The sequence below is a fragment of the Rhea pennata genome, unplaced genomic scaffold (genome assembly GCF_028389875.1).
Source record: "Rhea pennata isolate bPtePen1 unplaced genomic scaffold, bPtePen1.pri scaffold_70, whole genome shotgun sequence".
Lineage (NCBI taxonomy): Eukaryota > Metazoa > Chordata > Aves > Rheiformes > Rheidae > Rhea > Rhea pennata.
In genome coordinates, this window is record NW_026907698.1 from 497866 (window position 1) to 515848 (window position 17983).

General features: G+C 53.6%; 1 protein-coding gene across 1 annotated transcript in view; it reads right to left on the minus strand.

Annotated features, from left to right (window-relative positions):
* Positions 1-16143, minus strand: part of LOC134154908 (E3 ubiquitin-protein ligase rnf213-alpha-like) — a 38147-nt gene extending 22004 nt beyond the window's left edge. The window contains exons 1-29 of the mRNA XM_062601535.1: positions 16091-16143; positions 15417-15527; positions 14784-14863; positions 14615-14678; positions 14372-14457; positions 13675-13750; positions 13449-13488; positions 13155-13334; positions 12564-12766; positions 12072-12334; positions 11592-11797; positions 11002-11172; positions 10665-10863; positions 10043-10107; positions 9728-9923; positions 9196-9318; positions 9002-9100; positions 8663-8791; positions 8323-8524; positions 7203-7382; positions 6450-6581; positions 5323-5897; positions 4897-5062; positions 4538-4755; positions 4222-4359; positions 3859-4137; positions 1516-2986; positions 886-1079; positions 362-517 (exon numbers count right to left, since the gene is read on the minus strand). Coding sequence (XP_062457519.1) covers positions 362-517; positions 886-1079; positions 1516-2986; positions 3859-4137; positions 4222-4359; positions 4538-4755; positions 4897-5062; positions 5323-5897; positions 6450-6581; positions 7203-7382; positions 8323-8524; positions 8663-8791; positions 9002-9100; positions 9196-9318; positions 9728-9923; positions 10043-10107; positions 10665-10863; positions 11002-11172; positions 11592-11797; positions 12072-12334; positions 12564-12766; positions 13155-13334; positions 13449-13488; positions 13675-13750; positions 14372-14457; positions 14615-14678; positions 14784-14863; positions 15417-15504 — 5979 coding nt within the window. The 5' untranslated portion in view covers positions 15505-15527; positions 16091-16143. The remainder of the gene's footprint in view (positions 1-361; positions 518-885; positions 1080-1515; positions 2987-3858; positions 4138-4221; positions 4360-4537; positions 4756-4896; positions 5063-5322; positions 5898-6449; positions 6582-7202; positions 7383-8322; positions 8525-8662; positions 8792-9001; positions 9101-9195; positions 9319-9727; positions 9924-10042; positions 10108-10664; positions 10864-11001; positions 11173-11591; positions 11798-12071; positions 12335-12563; positions 12767-13154; positions 13335-13448; positions 13489-13674; positions 13751-14371; positions 14458-14614; positions 14679-14783; positions 14864-15416; positions 15528-16090) is intronic.
* Between the last annotated feature and the right edge of the window lie 1840 nt (positions 16144-17983).

Genomic DNA, 17983 nt, shown 5'->3' on the forward strand with positions numbered 1-17983 from the left:
AGCCAATATTCAAGGCACGGGTGGGAAGCACCGGGGGATGAGCAGCCACTGGCCAGTCAGGGGCAGTTTTCACCTTGGATAACTCAAAAAATTATGAGTCAGCCACTAATTGCCTTGCTGGAAGCTTTGCAAACATCCAGGGTGGACAAGTTAACGTAAAAGAGGAAAAAAAAACAACAGAAAACTCCTCTTTCCTCCAAAACTCAATGTCTTTGGCCGTGCTGCGTCTCCACAGAGGAGACCTTGCTCTGCAGCAGAGACAGCCATCCAAGCATGCGTCGTCTGGATGGACACCTCGGAGCTCAGCAGATCCGCCACCTCGACGCCGCTCCCCTGAGCTGAGTCCCCAACCCAAAAATACCTCGCGCTTCCTCGTGCTGCTGATGCCTCTCTCCTTGACCAGGTACTCGATCAAGTAGAGGTGGGATGGTTTGCACTTCCAGACCAAGCCGCCAGGGCTCTGAACGTGGCGGAGGATGCACAGCTCAATCAGCAGCCGGTAGAGCCCCTTGGAGACCTGGGGGAGAAGAACCATAGGAGAGAGAGATGCAGGAAGCATCAACCGAAATGCAGTGGTTTTGCTGAGCTGGCTGGATCTGAGACAGAGAATTTGGCCCTTCTCATGCTTCTGGAGACCTACTGGGGTCTCCTCACCTCCAGGTTAAGACCCAAGAGCTGAACCACGTTCCCATTTCACCCCATCTTCCCACCTTTGGGCACCTGCCAGGGTAAATGCAAGCCCAGGGGTTGCTGATGGGTCTCCCGGCACTCTGGGTGCCCAGTACCCATCCTCTAGCAGCACAGATGAGGACAGCCCAGCCCCGCTCCCAAAGGAGCTGGCATAAGCCTTGTGAAACGCCAGAGACTCCACCTTGCCCCACTCACCACTGGAGATATGTCGATGTGGAAGATGCTGGGCTGCGTTTTGGTGGGGAACTCCTCAATGGAGAGCAGCTCCTCCAGGAAGGTCTGGAAGCTGATGGCCGACTCCATCAGCCTGACGGTTTTGTGAACCAGCGGTGTGGCACCCAGCTGGGAGCGCACCTTTCTCACAGTGTTTTCCACAAAGAGGGACTTCCCTAAGGAACCGAAGGGAGGTCGAGATTCAGGCCACGCTTTGGACAAGGGAGGGGGCTCGCGGGGGACCTATGGAAGATGTGTGCCCCTACGGTATGGCTGCTGGAGGCCACCTGGGCCATCCTACGCTTTCCAGATGACCTAGCTGATCCCTAGGCCATCCCCTTCTTCTTGGAGTCTCACACTGGCATTTGTTCCTCTCTAATGTGGACAACCGTAGCTCCATTTCAAAGCTCATGGTCTCCAGGCTATTTTGTCCCCTTGGTGTTCTCTTCAGGTAGCCCTAACCCCCCCCACTCAAAATCAGCTCCCCAAACCAAAGCACAACTGAGAAGGATGGAAGCCTCTTCCCAAAGGTACTGCGCGCCACGTTCCTCTCAACATCTCCCAACAGTTTTGAGGCCTGGTCACAACTTGGACTCCCCGCCCCGGACTTACCCATTCCTGCTCGCTCTGAAAACACAAACTTCACGTTCTGCTGATGGGGCTCCTCAAAGGCCTGAGCCACCGGGGCCGTCCCACATGGCACACTGAGGTGCCTCTTCAGATAGGCCTGGATTTCCGCCTTAGAGCAGCACGGGAAAGCAGCTTTGTAGGTGTCGAAGGCCGTGATCACATAGGAGTTGTGAGCTTTGGCGCTGCAGAAGATCACGAAGTGGTAGTTGGGGCAGCTGGACAACTGGACCATGCGGAAGAAGTGGGACTCAAGCTGCTTGGAAACTTTGTAAACCAGTTTCTCAGCGCCCAGCAAGCTGTAGATCTTGCGGTCTTGGGAGCCAGTGGAAAGAGCTCTTTTGATGATCAGCTCCACTTCCTCCTCCTCTGTGTCGGGCGTGCACACCAGCACCTCATCATAGGTTGGGAGTGGGGCTGCCTCCGTGTGCCGGTAGAGTGACAGCATGTAGAGCAACATCTCCTCCTCCTTGCACATGATGAGGAACGGTTTCCCACCTTCGAGGCCTACTGGGAGGCTTCTCTCGACCCGGGTGCCCTCAAGGGCCGCCAGCTGCTTCAGCGTTTCGCCACAGACGTCCAAGCCGATGTACTTGTCTGACACCAGCCCACTGAGTTTCTGGCAGTAGGCGTCCCAGAGCAGGTTCACCTTGTCGTAGATGCACGGCAAGCTCTCGAAGGAGGTGACCAGCTCGTCGTCGGCCAGGGCGCTGAAGGAGCCCCGGCCGGCTTCGCCATTGCCCGTCTTAAATTTCCGTGACTTCTGCAGAAAGGCCTCCTTGCGCTCCTCGTACAAGCGGCTCATCACCTCCACCAGCTCCTTGTCGTCACCTTGCTCGAAGGCGAAGTCCATGAGCAGCTGCTCAGTGACAGGCGCCTGCTGCAGGCAGCTCTGCAGGGCTGCCTTTGCCACTGCTTCCTCGTAGCCTGACTCGGCCAGGCTCCGGATGAGCTGCGGGAAACGGATGACGTAGTTGTGCCAGGTGACCGATTCCCCATCTCTAGCCGACACATCCACGGAGTCCAGTGGAGTCATGAGGGCTTGCTTCAGGGCTTTCTCAATATCTTCCTTGGTGACGTCGTGCTTGATGATGGAAAGCATGTTGAGGACACATGGCTCTACGCCATCCGTCTGAGGTCTGGCCAGTTGGTTGCATAAGTAGAAGAGCTGGCGGGCAGTGAAGAAGTTGAGATGGTAGTAGATGTTCCTCTGAGTTTCCAGGTGTTTCTTCCATTCCACCAGGCAATGCTCCATTGCTTTGCAGAGGCCATCCAGCTCCTCCAGGATGGGCCTGCTGCTCTGGACGAGGATGCCAGCGATGCTGAACTCTGCGTAGACCTTCACCCTGTGCTCAGGATCGCAGTAGATTTCAGCCTCCCAGTCAATGAAGAGGATATTGCCAACTCGGAGCAGCTCCAGGTACAACTTCCCAACTGTTTCAACTTTTTCCAGGATCTGCAATGTGCCGAACACACCACGGGGCAAAAAACAGATCACAGTACTGCAGTGGGCTCACAAAAGCTTCTGAACACCCCTCAAGTTACATATTCCCCCCCCCCCCCGAGATGTCTGCAGCCCAGAGCAATGGATGGGATTTCAAATTCTTACGGACATGCTCTCCTTGGGATACCTTTCACAACTCCAAAAACATTTGTTTTCCTACAACATTTCAACTGCTCGGCCAAAAAAAGCACCCGGCATACCCAAGACACCTGCGCAGGCCTGGGGCACCTATGACACAGGCCTTGGGTTGCCTCCAAGATGCCCATTGGTAGACAACTGGGACCACACATGGGAAATGAGTCATTCGCCATGTCAGGAAGCCATGTGAGATATTTTGTCCCCTCTCCATAACTGGTAGAATGCAACAAGTCTGTAGGGCGTCGCGAGTAGCCCTGGGGAACAGGGCTTAGGCAAGCAAACTCTACTCTGGTAGCTCGAGGCGAGCAGAATCCCACCCATCTGGGGCCACCCCGCCATCGTGAGGGATGTGTGGCCCTCAGGAGGTCCCTGTGCATCCCACAGATGGCGGAAGGAGTACTGCAGTGGAGTGAGATTTCCTTAGGCATGGAAGCCAGTAGCCTGACTCCAAAACACCTCTATTTCAACAGCTCCACCTGAGGCAATCGTCCACTGGCCAGGCAGAAATGAAGGGGAAGGAACAATTCTGGGATGGGAACCATCTACTCTGTGGTCCAGCACCTCTGTTTGTGCTGGCTCAGAACTGCAGGTCTTGGTTGGGTCTCCTGGAGAGCCATCCCAGCAAACAACCCAAGCCCGCCAGCCTCTGCTTTTCAAGCGTACGTCAGGGTCAGGCCACGACTCACCTCCAGGAAGCGGTTCACCTCTTCTCTGCCCTGATCAGCCTTTGTGGCGATCAACATGAGCTTGTTCTGGAGCTCTGTGAGCTGAGCCAGGCTGTACGTCCTGGTCTGGGCCGCTTGAGACATGCTCTCGGTGCCATCTTTCAGCAGCCGCAGCGAGATGCAGTCCTCCAGGGTAGCTTGGAAAGCAGAGGAGAAGACCACGTCACTGCACGGTCCGTGCTCCAGCGTTGACTGGCAATGCTGCGCGTCATGTCTACCCTGTGTATCACTACGCTTCCTCTGGGGGAAAAGAACAGCACGTTTGGCCCTAAAAATAATCGAGGCTTAATGGCAAACTCTCTTTGGAGCCGGGTGAGCCTTTACCTTGAACTTCTGCGGCAGTGAGATGGTAAAAATCCCGTTCCCGTTGATGCTCCTGGCCTGCAAGATGGAAGAACGCTCCACGGAGCCATGCAAGTCATGGACCATCTGCAGCCACTTTTTGTTGTTGCAGGTGTCTCTCTGGGGAAGAAGGAAAGTGGTGGGAGACCCCGTGAGTGGCCGCAGTGGGAAGGGATCGATTGCCGATGCTCTCGACCCGAAAACAAGACGGATGCTTGCAGGGTTTCCATGCGCGCGGGCACCTTGGCCTCACGTCAAACGCCCAAGGAACTCGAGGACGTGGGATCTGGGGACTCACCAAATTTTTGGTAAGATTGCTGTCTTTTCCGACCGCCTCTCTGATGAAAGACAGAGCAGCAGAGAACTGCTTGAAGCCATCCGTGGGACACAAGTCCAGCACGATGGGGGCAGAGGCAGCCATGGCGTTGCGGAAGAACCGCACACGGTCGATATCCTTCTCATTTCCCCCTGCGGAGACGGATGCCAGGTCCACAAACACGGGGATCTCGCTTTTGTCTGGGAGGAAGAAGATGAAAAAGGAGAGAAAGTTCCCAGAATCGTGTAACGCGGTTAAACAGGGCAATGGACAGAGGCCAGGAGTCTCCTGCCATCACCATTCTTCACTGACGAGGTCCTTAACACTCCAGCACAACCTACCTTTTATTATGGTCTTGATCCAGGAGGTAAAACCTTGCCTCGCGCACTCCAGAAGCTCCTTCAAGAAGTCCATGACCTCCGGTGTGATGTCACTCAAGGTTTTTTTCACTTCCATCAAGTCTTGGGTCATGTAGTTGAGTGGTTTGTTCTTGAATTCCTCTTCTTCCTGGAAAAAAAAAAAAAAAACAGAGATGTCCCCCAAACATGGCAATACCTTAGCCTCAAACTGAAACCTCTGCTTAAGTTCATCCCTCCTGGCTTCCCCAACAGACTCGAAGGGGCAGCCAGAAGCAGATTCCTTCCCCCTATCGCTCCATGTCAACGTCAGGACGGAAGCCACCACCTATGCTAGGACTTAATCCAAAGTCAAATCCTCAATGTGGTGCTTCCCCACCCAGCTCGGACACCCTGGTGCATCTCACATACGTATTTCGCCAGGTCAACGAGGCTCTGGAAATCCCCGTTGAGCTGCAGCATCTGCCGCAGGTCATCGATCATCTTGGCAACATTGACCACCTTCGACAGGGTCAGGTAGTTTTCGATCTTCTCCACTGCCATGGCGATCCAGGCTGCTTCGCCACTCGCCTTCCCTTCCGTGGCCTCCATGATTTTGAACTCCTTGGTGAGCTGACGCGTCTCGCCTAACAATGCCTCGAACTGGCTCTGCACGGCGCCCAGGCTGATGGAGAAGTTCTGGAGGGCCAGGTAGGTCTCCTGCAAGTCCTTGATAGCCAGCTTGTAAATTTTCTCTTGAACATCATCTATGGAGAGGACGATGTCTCCAGAGCCGGTGGCTTTGGCTTGCTCTGCTCGCAGCTTCCACAGTCTCCAGAAACACTGGCTTTCCTCTAAGCTGTGAATTTTCCCCATCATTTCTCTGTAGTGAGCAAGCAGGTGCTCCTGCGTGACACTCTTGCCATCCTTGGAGAAGCTCCTTACGGACACCTGATCCTTGAAGCTCTCTTTGTCTCTGATGCTCTTTTCCACAATGCTTTGGTCCACTAAAGCGGAGTGGAAGGAACAGATGGATGCGCATCAGGTAACTGCTCAGCCCGGAAGCTGCCACTCTCCTTGTCACCCAAGACGCTCCCCATTGCTTCTCACACCAAAGCCAAGCACTGGGACACCAAAACCCTTCTCTCAGCACGGAGAACCTTACGCCAGCACCCTGGGGGGCTTTTCTCCACCCCAAAAAAGCATTTCTATCTCCTTTGATGCCAGCTTTGCCCTTCTCTCTTCACCGCCCCTGGGACTGGTCGTCCCGGCTGAAACACATTCCCACCACCTGCCACCTTAACTATGATCTTACCTTTTTTTCATAAAAATTAATTCCCCCAGCTCCACTTTGCTTTCCCTGCGAGGCAGATACCCCACAACTTCCTTTCCGCACCCTTTCCCCCTACTGATCAGAGCCAGTCGGCCGCAGAGGAGAGCCCCTTTCTTTCTTGAAGGGCTTCCTCATTGCCCTCTCACTCCCAATGCCTCGGAGGCTCTTTCGGGAGTTGGCTTCCCTTCCAAAATGGTGTAGGCAGTGCTGTTACGGTCACCAGTACCTTGCACCACGTCCGCCACGGCGCAGCAGAGCTGCAGGAACGCGCATCGTTGCTTCTTCAGCTTCTCCAGCTCCTTGTACTCCAGCTGCCTCGTGTCCAGCACTTTCGTGATGCAAATGGAGAAAGAGGAATCTGCAGAAAAAACAGAACAATATAAAACAGAAACAACCCACCTGGGACCCAGAAACTAAGGGCTTTCTGAGGCAACCACTTGGAAAGAGAATTGCTGCTGAGAGCCCAAAAAATAAATAAATAAATTGCAATTTGAATTTGCAGAAAGCAGCGCTGGAGCCAGAAAGGGCAGCATCTCCCCGGGGGCTGCCCCAACGGTCTCACAGCTGCCAAAAACCCAAGTGTTCATGCCGAGACGTGCGGACGGACGTCACTCTCAGAGAAGAACTTGGAGGAGCTGCCCCATTCCCTCTGCTTTTAATTAAAAAAAAAACGGGATTCTGCAGCAAGGCAAGGCGACATGCAACCAACAGAAGCGGCGAGAGGACACTATACAACTGAAGAAAGCCCTCGGCCGCTGCAATATTTGAACTGCTATCCAGCGTTTTCACTCTTTCCTGGTTTTCTAGATTAAAAAATGCTGCTGTGTTCAACTATTACATTTTTCCCCTTCATTTTTTAACTTTCTTCACAGAGAACCAGTCATTTCCTTTGCTATTGAGATACTTCTTCAGTGGATATATTTCCTACCGGCCGCGTAATGCAGGAAAACACCCCTGTGCCACAAACCCGGGAACTTACCACAGACGCAGAGCATCTTCTTGAAGAGCTCTCTGTGCCGTAAGATGCGGGACAGAATGTTGCAAGGGATGTCTCCAGAGAAGAGACGATACCCCATGAAGCAGGTCAGCTCGGACACGCTGAGAAGAAGGGCTTCGGCCCTGTTGCTGATGCGAAGGCATTGCTTCTGCTCTGGGGTGTCTGCAAAATTAGACGGACGCCTGGTGAGGGCTGTGGCGGCGGTGGCCGAAGCAGCAAAGTCCCTCCTATGCTTCGTCTGAACCCAGATCCTCCAGGAGATCTAGCACTACCCAGCAACTCCTCTGGCTCGTGGAGAGCAAGGAGAGCTGTGACTCCGGTGCAAGGCCGCATAAAAACTCTCTTTTTTGGGGGGGAGACCAAAGCGTTTCCCTTGGCCTGAAACGCAACATCTCAGAGAACCAGCTCTAGGTGTCCCCACCCAAGTTGGGGCACCCGATTCCAGTGAACATGGAGGGGTCCTGAGATAGGCAAGGGAACCGAGGAGGGTGGATGGAAGGAGCTGGCCTGGCTTCTCCTGGCCAAGAGGAGGTGATGGGGTAAACCCACCACGGCCTACAACTGCTAGAAAGCAGCGGTGAAGCCAACAGAGCCTTACTTTTCTCAGTAAGAAGGACTGCCCCCTCAATGGCCCAGGCAGAGCTGGGCCAACATCAGCCTCAGATCAGCCCACTAAGGCTTTTCTTGGCCCACTTGGGTCTTGAAACCCTCCAAGGATGGTCAATCTAACACATGACTGTCCTTGCAAGGGCAGATCCTGGCTCCTTCATTTTGAGGTTGAGGGATGTGCTTTGTGAGCCCACATCGAAGCAATGTTTCAACAGGGAAGAACAGAAAAAGAAATCGAGATGTTCTTGGCTCCTGAAACATCTGTTTTCCCGACTGAGAGAATTTCTCCCCTCCTTCCCTTCCCAACTTGAAAGACCCCTGCAAGTCAGCAAGTTCTTGCCTTCCCTTCTAGCGACACAAAGCATCAAAGCCCATTTCACCCAGCTCCGATACCAGACCTGGGATGGTGCCTCGGAGCCTGGCTCATTTGACGCCCTCTGAAGCTCTCTTCCCCACCTGTAACTTCATGAAAACCACTTGTGGGGACACTCACGGATGATGGAGAGCAGATCACAGATGCCCGGTGACCTCAGCAGGCTTGCCAGAACAGAGTCGGTGCCCGCACTGAAGCACTGCGTGCTTTCCAACTCGTTCATCTCCGAGAATGTCTTCTCGATGATGGCGGACAGGACCCTCCCCACGCTCGGCTTCTTCGTCTTGATGAACTTGGAGATCGTTTGCCACAACTTGGAGTCCTGCAAGGATGAGATGGTTGCTGCTCTCGCCTCTGCCGCGCTCTTAAACCTGCCACAGGGCAAGAAATCTGGGGCAGAAAAGCAGGAAAAGACGCTTCTGGCCATTCCAGCGGCAGCTCATAGCCAGGGATGCCATACCTCGCTTTGCTTCTGGACCTTGACGCACTGGATGAGGTGGTCGGCAAAGCAGCGCTCCAGCTCCGTGTCGCAGTGCCGGTCCATGCGGACAAAGGCGCAGTAGAAGTCCACGAGGTGGTTGTCGTCCACCTGTGGCCAGGGCAGCGCTCAAGGAGCAGCCGCTTTCCGAGGCCCTTGCCCAAAGCCATGGGGTTCTCCCAGGATTGTCCCCTTTGCACCAGCCAAGGAGCTGGTTGATCGAGGTCCCGTTGCCAAAGCAGGGACCAAGGCCAGAAAGAGTGTCCCGAAGAGCCATGTGGGCCTCATTGCCTGTGAGAGGAGGGATCGCTGCTGACTCACCTTCTTCAGCCACTCTTCAAACATGCCATAGATGAGGTTCTGCCATTTCTGGATCCACTCCATGCAGAGCAGCTTCAGCGAGAAGAGCTTCTGCCAGGACTGCGGAGGAGAGATCCCACCAGCTGGCCACCTCGGGCCAGTTGTGGAGTGCTGGGTTTCCTTCAGAGCCACCTTGGTGGGATCTCCTCACTTACCTCAGTTTCCTTCAGGAAGCACTTCTCGTCCATGGATGGCTTGGGCAAGTGTTTCCTGAGCCAGGGTACTGCAAACTCACTGAACTCCTTAAACCTCTCCACAGAGCTCAAGAGTTGAAATTCCTGGGGAAATGAGAGAGGAGATGAGCTGCCGGTGTCAGGGTGCCAGGTCCTCCTCTTGGCTTCCGATTCACCATGTGGAAGGAACGTTACAGCTGCCAGAGCAAAACCCGAGCACTCCTTTCCCCACTGCCATGTGTTGGTAACCAACATGGAGCTCGGAATCGTCCATGGAAGGAGAAGGTTGGAGCAGCCTGAAATGCTCCTGGCGTCCCCCGCCCCTCTTCATCCATCTCCAGAGATGAGTCAGACGCCGCCAGCGAAAGCCACCGAGGAAGCAGGGCCGGGACACAGAGGGGGTGACTGCACACTGGGCTGCTGTTCCTCCAGCTGGCTGGTCACCTCAGGAACCTCCTTGGCCAAAGCAGAGTGGCTGCATCTCCCCCTGGGCACCACCACCCTCGGTTTCTACCTGATTTTCTTGCAGTGCCCCTGTGATGCAGGTGAACATCTCCAGCATCTGCAGCAGGATAATGGTAGAGCTGGTCGGCATGAGTTTCCAGTGCTGCCAGGAGACCATGAGCAACATGTAGACCAAGCTGAGACACTGCAGGGCCTTGTCCTCATCCAGTAGCTGCAGATGATGCTCTGCTGAGCCTGATGGGCACCTGTGGACGTGGGAAAAGGACCTAAGCCGGCACACACTGGCTTTCGCCTGGGCCATCCCATCCCAAATCCTCTCTGGAGGTGTTGCGACACCTTCTGCTCTCCAGAAATCAGCACTTACAGCTCCTGGAGCCAGGATTTCATCCTTATGGTGATGCTCGAGAGAGCCACATTGAGGTCTTCCTCCTGGAAAGTGAGCAGAAACTTCGGCTGGGGATGAATGTGAGAACACTTCCACCCCCAGAGCCTCGCACACTCAGATGCATGCAGCTTTCCAGCAGGATTTCTGAGCCAAGGACATCTGGCTTTGTTTTTTTGCTGCTGTTTTATTTTTAATTAATGACAAAAGGCCAATGCCCCCAAATTTCCGTCTGGGAAGTCAATAAAAGCAACTGCATTCGCATGAAAAACTCTCTCCAGCTAAATAAGTGAGAACTAAGTTCTGACCACTACATCCAACTTTGAGTTTAAAGAAAAATCAACTTCTCCCCGAAATTACAAATTTTGCCTCCTTCTGCTTGCCCCAGACACCTTTCCCCACAGCACTGGATTAAAATTATCCAAACGCAACATTTCCAAGCTGTTCTCCAACTGAGCTGCTCCACCTCCCACTCCCCAAACTCAAGGATTCTACCCTAACTCCAGGTTTTTAGGTTTCGCTCTTGGAACCAGACCCACAGTAAGGGCCAGAAAAGCTAACGAGAAGCTCGTCATCTGCCCCATGCATCGGCTGTTACCCTTACGTGCATGTGCGTGGAGGTCGTGATGGTGTCGATGATTTGGTGGTGCAAGGTCTCCAGGAGGAGCTGAGGTGGAAGCTGAAGAGCGAGCAAGGGCTCCTTGGAGAAGTTCTTCAGTGCCAACATCTCCAGGACCTGCTGTGCCAGTGGGGCACAGCTACTGATGAAGGATTTGTGGGCGCTCATCATGGAGAGGACTTCTCTGCCAAAGTGAATGGACACCAGGTGGACTTTGAAGCATCAGGAGGCACTTTGGTGCCATCTGAGATGCACCTCGTCTGGAGGACTTCCACTGGCAGGATGGTTTGTTACCCTGATCCAGCTGCCTTCTGAGACCCACCTCTGCTTCTTGTCATCGTTCCGGAGCTTCAGGATGGCTTTTGAAGGAATGGCTTGGGAAAGGAAGGGGTCCTCCGGCTCCGTCAGGGCATACAGCAGCGGGATCAGCCAGATCAACAAGGTGCTGCTGCTATCGCGAAGGCAAATTTCCTTCAGAGCTGTAATGTAGCTTCTGCCAAGACAAGAGTCCCCCAAAACGTCCTGTTTTGTGGTCAAACTGCTCATATGACATCGGTGGGAACCACATGGTGAGAGAGGACGACATCTATCCCCGCACCCCCGTCTAGGATTTTGTATTTTTAGCATTTAGCTCACAGCTCTGCAGCGGTGCATGGAGGTGGAGGACAGAGCTTGGAGCTAGAGACCTTTGTGGTGGACAGGAAGAGGACAACCAATGAGCTCCACCAGGTTGCCTACAATGGCCTTTTGGGGTAAATATTAGGGCCAGCAGAACTCAGGGCTCTCCTTGCATGGGAGACCTCGTGGAGAGGAACAGGGTTCATGGTGGCAACAGCAAGAAGGTCCTGGTTGAGCCATCTCCCACGTCTGACACCCGTTTGGCAGAGCTAATGGTCCGACACATCTACTTACTGCTTCTGTCGCAGGTCCTGGAATTTGCTTGGGAAGGTGCTGATGAACTGGAGCAGCTTTTCTGCCTTGGAGATGGCCTTGGAGCTCAATGAGACATTGTAGCAAAAAGCAATGCGAAAGGCAAAGAGCAGCCTGGGAAGCTCCTGCTCCTCCATCCTGAGTTGCTCGATGACCTCATTCACGAACATGCACATGTTGTCTTTCATCTGTGCAATGAGAACGAGGAGGAAGAGCTTCACCAAGATGGCCAGGACAACCTAGGTGCCGGCTGTCCAAGCTCTAAGTGGGAGTTGGGTGGGGTGGGGAGAGAAAGGGGCCACTCCCTGAACCTAGTGGGTGGCAAGAGCACCCAAAAGAAGGTGGTTCAGCTTTGGGGGCTTCTCAAGCCAGGGTTTGACGTCCTGCCGTGGGCTCCAAAGACGTTCTCCTTCGGACCTCTCCTCTGGAGCTGCTCCCCGAGGATGCCGTGCAGGCACCTACCGCTTCCTTATCCGAATGATAACAAGTCGCCGAGGCTTCGCCCTGCTCTGCATCCCACAAGAAGACGTCGAAGCTCTTGCTGTAGCTCTCCAGCTTCCCTGCCATCTCCTCTATGGCCTCCCAGGACTTGGGGCAGTTGAGGAAGTTGCACACCAGGTGTTTTGTGATCTTGTTGCTGACTGACTTCCTGACGCCAGTGAACCAGCTGCTGTTTCTTTTGGAGGGGAAGCAGCATTCAGGGTTTCCAAACAGGGTCCATGTTTCTGGGGGGAAAGCCAAGATCATGGAAGAACCTCCAACCTCACTAAATACTCCTCATCCGAGACAGCCCCAGTTGGTTTCGAACCAAGCGACTTTAAACCTAGAGACTGAAAATGCTCAGGACAGGAGAACGCTTCTGCTTCGAGAGAAAAAGGCATTTTATAATCAGCAAAACAGGAGAACTCAGAGCAACCTACAGCCAAGGCTGGCTCCTCTACTCCTGATGCTTACCTCCCACTCTGATCTTCTCCCTGGGCACCTCAATGATGCGATGTAACTGATTGTCTGGGCTTTTGAGGTCCTTTAGGTAAATCTGCTCCAGTTCACACTCTTGGGTCTTGCGGAATTTGTCGAGGAGGGCGTATTTGTAAAAAATGGGGCCTTTCTTCAGGTCGGCAATGGGGATCCTCGCATAGCCTGTGAGCAGCCGTTCCCTAGAGGAGCAAACAGAGGGGAGGGAGTCCAAACAGTGGTGAGAGCTCCAGAAGCACTGTCGAGGTCAACCCCAAGTGGACTTCAGCTGTGTGGACCTGCCCATGAGGTGGGAGCGAGGGGCCAGCAGCGGTCACATGGCAGCCTGAGAAGTTCACTGAGATGTTCACGGCCGATGGTGGGACCCAAAATTGAGGTGTCGTGAGAAAGGACAACACCCCAACCCAGACCTTCAATAACTAACGCCGGTTTGGAGGTCCAGATCCCACCCAGGAGACCAAGCCACACAGGACACATCCAGGGCACCGGCACTGAGGTTGTGCCAGCCTGGGAGAGCGGAGCCCTCGCAGGTACATCCCGTTGGTGGACATCCAACTCTCTGTCTCTCACCTTTTGTCCACTTTGGCGAACTCGAGGTAGCGCCCCGGCTGCTTGTAGAAGACCACACAGATTTTGCTCTTGCTCTCATCGAAGCTGGAATCCTTGGAGAGGATGATCATGAAGTTCAACGTCATGGTCTCCTCCGCCTGGAGGCTTCTTCCAAAGAGATACGGGCTGTGCTCGCAAATGCTGGGAAAAGAAACGGCGGCCAGATCAACAATGGGCCAAGGCCACCGAGCCGCCCGCACCGTCATCCCCAGCCCTGGGCAACCGCGTCCCATCAGAGCAGACAGTGCCACTGACCTGCCGTGGGCTCTCAGTGCCTCTCCGCTCGGCTGCTTGTCTGCAATGGAGAATGGTGCCATTAAAGCTGGACGAAATGGTGTGTTTGTGTGTGGGGAAATATGGATGCGGATTTGGGGAGGAGAGCCCCAACCCACCTGGCATGGGCCTACAGGAAGGAGCATCCCAACCACCCCAGAATTTGCGGCAGAGACCCGGGGAAGGCGGAAGATGCCCTTGGCAGTACCTCCAGGCTCGGCATGTCCCTGTTTCCAGCTTTCTGTGCTTTCGTCCACTCTCGGTGGAGTGTCCAGGACCTTTTTCTTGGGAGAAGAAAAGTTTGGGAGACTTCTGGCAGAAGTCAAAAGCAGGTCCAACTCTTTTGCCTGGAAAACTCCCTAAATCCCGCGTGCCAGAGGCAGGGAAAATCCAGCCCTTGCAGCCAGCAATTCCCACTGGATCTGGGCTCACTCTCCCGGTGTCTTTTTCCCTCTGCTCACTGGGCTCTTGTGGTCCCCGGGACTCCACATCTCCAACGTTCCCGTCACTCCCTTGGGATGGCAGCTAGCACTCGGATAACTCTCCTCCTGCATCCGCAAAGGCTGCGGGAGCTCCGGGAGCGAGCATATCTGGAAAAACTGGCGGATAATTTGCCAGCTGTGTTATTCCGGCCACAGTCAGAGTGTGAACTCCCAGCAGAGGGCCCAATGAGGGGGAAGCGGCCGTTTTGGGAATGCTGAGCCCGCCAGAGGAACCTCCGCTCCGTAAAAAAATGCCCCAAAACATTCCCATTCGTGCACCGCAATCTCCAAGTGGCTGGGAATGGGCTCTTCTCCGGCCTGAAATATTTTAAATTTGGGAGGGCAAAAAGCCTCATTTGCTGCTTGGCCTCACTCTGCTCTCTGGCCGCTGGATATTATGGATAACGATGGAAAAATACTCACCTCACTTCCCACAGCGTCAACAGGGGATGACCTGGCCTCCTGAAAGTCTCCTCCGGAAATATCCGCAGCTTCCTTCTGGAGGCTCTCTAAAAGCAAACCGGAGCGATTTTTCTCTCTTTCCCTCTGGGTTAATTAATTGGAAGCAAACGAATCCGCCCTGAAACACGACACCGAGCGACAGCCCGGGACAGGAGCGGCGAGCTCCTCTCCAACCGTTTTTCCGCATTATTCCCGTCGCCATACCCAGAGTGTCAGGCAGCATCACCCAGGAACGGTTGCTGCTGTCACTCCCAGCATCCCTGCATTCCTGTGGGAAGGAGTTTTAGGAGTGAGCTGCCGCCCAAGGGGGAATTTTGCTCCGGTGCCTCGGAGCTGAGGGAAAATTCCCATGGAATGGAGCAGTCGGCCGTACCAGGAAATCCACTCCGAAAGCATCAGCATGGTGGTTCTCTCCAGGTGGCTGCTGGGTGGGAGCCTCCAAAGGCGACATTCCTGCAGCCAGGAAGAGTGCACGAGTTTTGCTAAAGTTGCCAGGGAATTTTGCAAAACCGCTGGGGAATTTTGCAAAAATGCTAAGGAATTTTACAAAATCGCCAGGGAATTTTTCCAAAACTCTGCAGAATTTTGTAAAACCACCAGGGAATTTTGCAAAACCACCAGGGAATTTTGCAAAGATGCTGAGGTGTTCTGCAAAACTAGCGGGGAATTTTGCAAAGATACCAAGGAAATTTGCAAAACCGCCAGGGAATTTTGCAAAAATGCCGAGGAATTTTGTAAAACCACTGGCGAATTTTGCAAAAATGCCAGGGAATTTTACAAATATGCTGCAGAATTTTGCAAAAATACTGAGGAATTTTGCAAAACTAGCGGGGAATTTTGGAAAGATGCCAAGGAAATTTGCAAAACTGCTTGGGAATTTTGCAAAAATGCTGCAGAATGTGGAAAAAATGCTGGGGAATTTGGCAAAAATGCCAAGGAATGTTGCAAAACCACTGGGAAATTTTGCAGACTCTGTAAATCCCGCTGCCTCCTGCCTTTCCACTACCTGCTTCCTCCCAGGCCGGCTGGCACCAGTCCTCCGAGTCAGACGGAGCCGCTTTCCCTCCTTCCCCATCGCCTTCTGCCTGCTCCATTGCAACGGCCAGCGCAGGAAAACCTGGAAAAAAAACCCAAACTCCTAAAATTAAAAAAAAAAAAAAAAAAAAAAAAAGAAGAAGAAGAAGAAGAAGAAGCTGGAAAGACCCTGCTCTTTCCTCCACCTTTTGGGGGTTAAAACCTGCTGTTTCTGTTGAAAAACACCTGTAGCTAGAAACTGCTGTTTTCGTCCAGTACTTTGGGGTTAAAACCTGCTTTTTCGGTCAATCTTGCCCATGTTAAAACCTGTTGTTTCCTGCAGGCCCTCTAAGGTTAAAAACTGCTATTTCCCTCCCACCGCTTTGGGGTTAAAAACTGCCGTTTCTGTCAATTTCTTGACATTAAAAGCTGTTGTTTCTCTCCACCTCTTTGGGGTTAAAAATTGTGGTTTCTGTTAAACTCCTGGGGTTAAAGGATGCTGCTCCTCCACACATGCAGCTCTGCGTTGGGGTAAAAAAGCACCGTTTCGATCAACTTCTCCCCACGCGTTAAAAACTGCCTTTCACCAGCTCCACTTCAGGGTCAAAACCTGCTTTTTCTGCCAATCTCTTTGGGGTCAAAACCTGCCGTTTCTGTCAATCTCACCTGAGTCAAAACTTGCCGTTTCCGCCAGGCTCCCGGGGGTTAAAGGATGCTGCTCCCCCACCCCCGCACCCCTCAGCTCCGCTTTGCGGTTAAAAAGCGCTGTTTCCCTTAATCCACCTGGAATTAAAAGCTGCTGTCGCGGCCGTTTCCCACAACGGCTTTGGGGCAAAAAGGGGCTGTTTTCGCTGGAGGCTGCGGGGCCTCCGGAGGCTCCAGGTTTTTATGCCACTGTCGTTTCCCAGGGCAGCGGCGATTCCGGTAAAAGGCGAAAGCGAAAGGGCAGCGGGAGCCGGAGCGGGGGGGTGAAAAATGAGGGCTTGGACACAAAAAAGTTGGGGAAAGGTGGGTTCTTCCTCCCCCAAAGTGGTGGAAAATGGGGGGTTGGACTCAAAAAGGCGGGCGGGGGGGAAGAATCGGCTTGTTGAACCTAGAAGTGCCGGAAAATGGGGGTTTGGACCCAACAGAGGGGGGACAGGTGGGTGTGTCCCCCTAAAAAGTGATGGAAAATGGGGGGTTTGGACCCAAAAAGGGGGGACAGCTAGGTGTGTCCCCCTCAAAGTGGTGGAAAATGGAGGTTTGCACCCAAAACAGGGTTGTGAACCCCCAAATGGACCAAGAACGGGGCTCTGGACCCACAAAGGACCGAAAAAGGTGATTTCACAGCCAAAAAAGGGTTAAAAGACCTGCTTTTTCTGCCAATCTCTTTGGGGTCAAAACCTGCCATTTCTATCAATCTCCTCAGGGTGAAAAGTTGCTGTTTCTCTGCACCGCTTTGGGGTTAAAACCTGCCGTTTCCATCAACCTCCCCTCGGGGTTAAAAACTGCTGTTCCCCACCTGAGCTTTGGGGTAAATCCCTGCTTTTTCTGCCAATCTCTCTGGGGTCAAAACCAGCCGTTTCCATCCACCTCCCTGGGGTGAAAAGTAGTTCTTTCTGCCAGGCCCCCGAGGGTTAAAGATGCTGCTTCCCTGTGCCCCCCGCACACAGATCCGCTTTGGGGTTAAAAAGCACCGTTTCCGACAACTTCTCCCCACGCGTTAAAAACTGCCTTTCCCTGCAACCGTTTCGGGGTTAAACCTGCTTTTTCTGCCAGTCTCTTTCGGGTTAAAAACTGCCATTCCCTGCCACCGCTTCGGGGTTAAAACCTGCTTTTTCTGCCAATCTCTTTGGGGTCAAAACCTGCCATTTCCGTCAATCTCACCTGAGTCAAAACTTGCCGTTTCTGCCAGGCTCCCGGGGGTTAAAGGATGCTGCTACCCCCCAATCCCTCAGCTCCGCTTTGCGGTTAAAAAGCGCCGTTTCCCTCAATCCACCTGGAATTAAAAGCTGCTGTCGCGGCCGTTCGGTTTTGGGGCCGAATGGATCGTTTGCCACAATAGCTTTTGGGCGAAAAAGGGCCGTTTTCGCTGGCGGCTGCGGGGCCTCCGGAGGCTCCAGGTTTTTATGCCACTGTCGTTTCCCGGAGCAGCAGCGATTCCGGTAAAAGGCGAAAGCGAAAGTGCAGCGGGAGCCGGAAGGGGAGGGGTGTTGTAAAAAGCGGGGGCTTGGACACAATAAAGTTGGGGAAAGATGGGTTCTTCCTCCCCCAAAGTGGAAAATTGCGGTTTGGACTCAAAAAGGCGGGTAGGGGGGAGTAATCGGCTTGTTGAACCTAGAAGTGCCGGAAAATGGGGGTTTGGACCCAAAAGGGGGGGGGGGGAATTGGCTTCTTCCCCCCGAAAACAAGTGGTGGAAAATTGGGGTTTGGACCGAAAAGAGGGGTCGAAAATCAGTTTCCACCCCCCCCCCGGAAGTGGTGGAAAATGGGTATTTGGACCCAAAAAAGGGGGAGAGGGAATCGACTTGCCCCCCCCCAAGTGGTGGAAAATGGGGGTTTGGACCCAAAAGAGGGGGG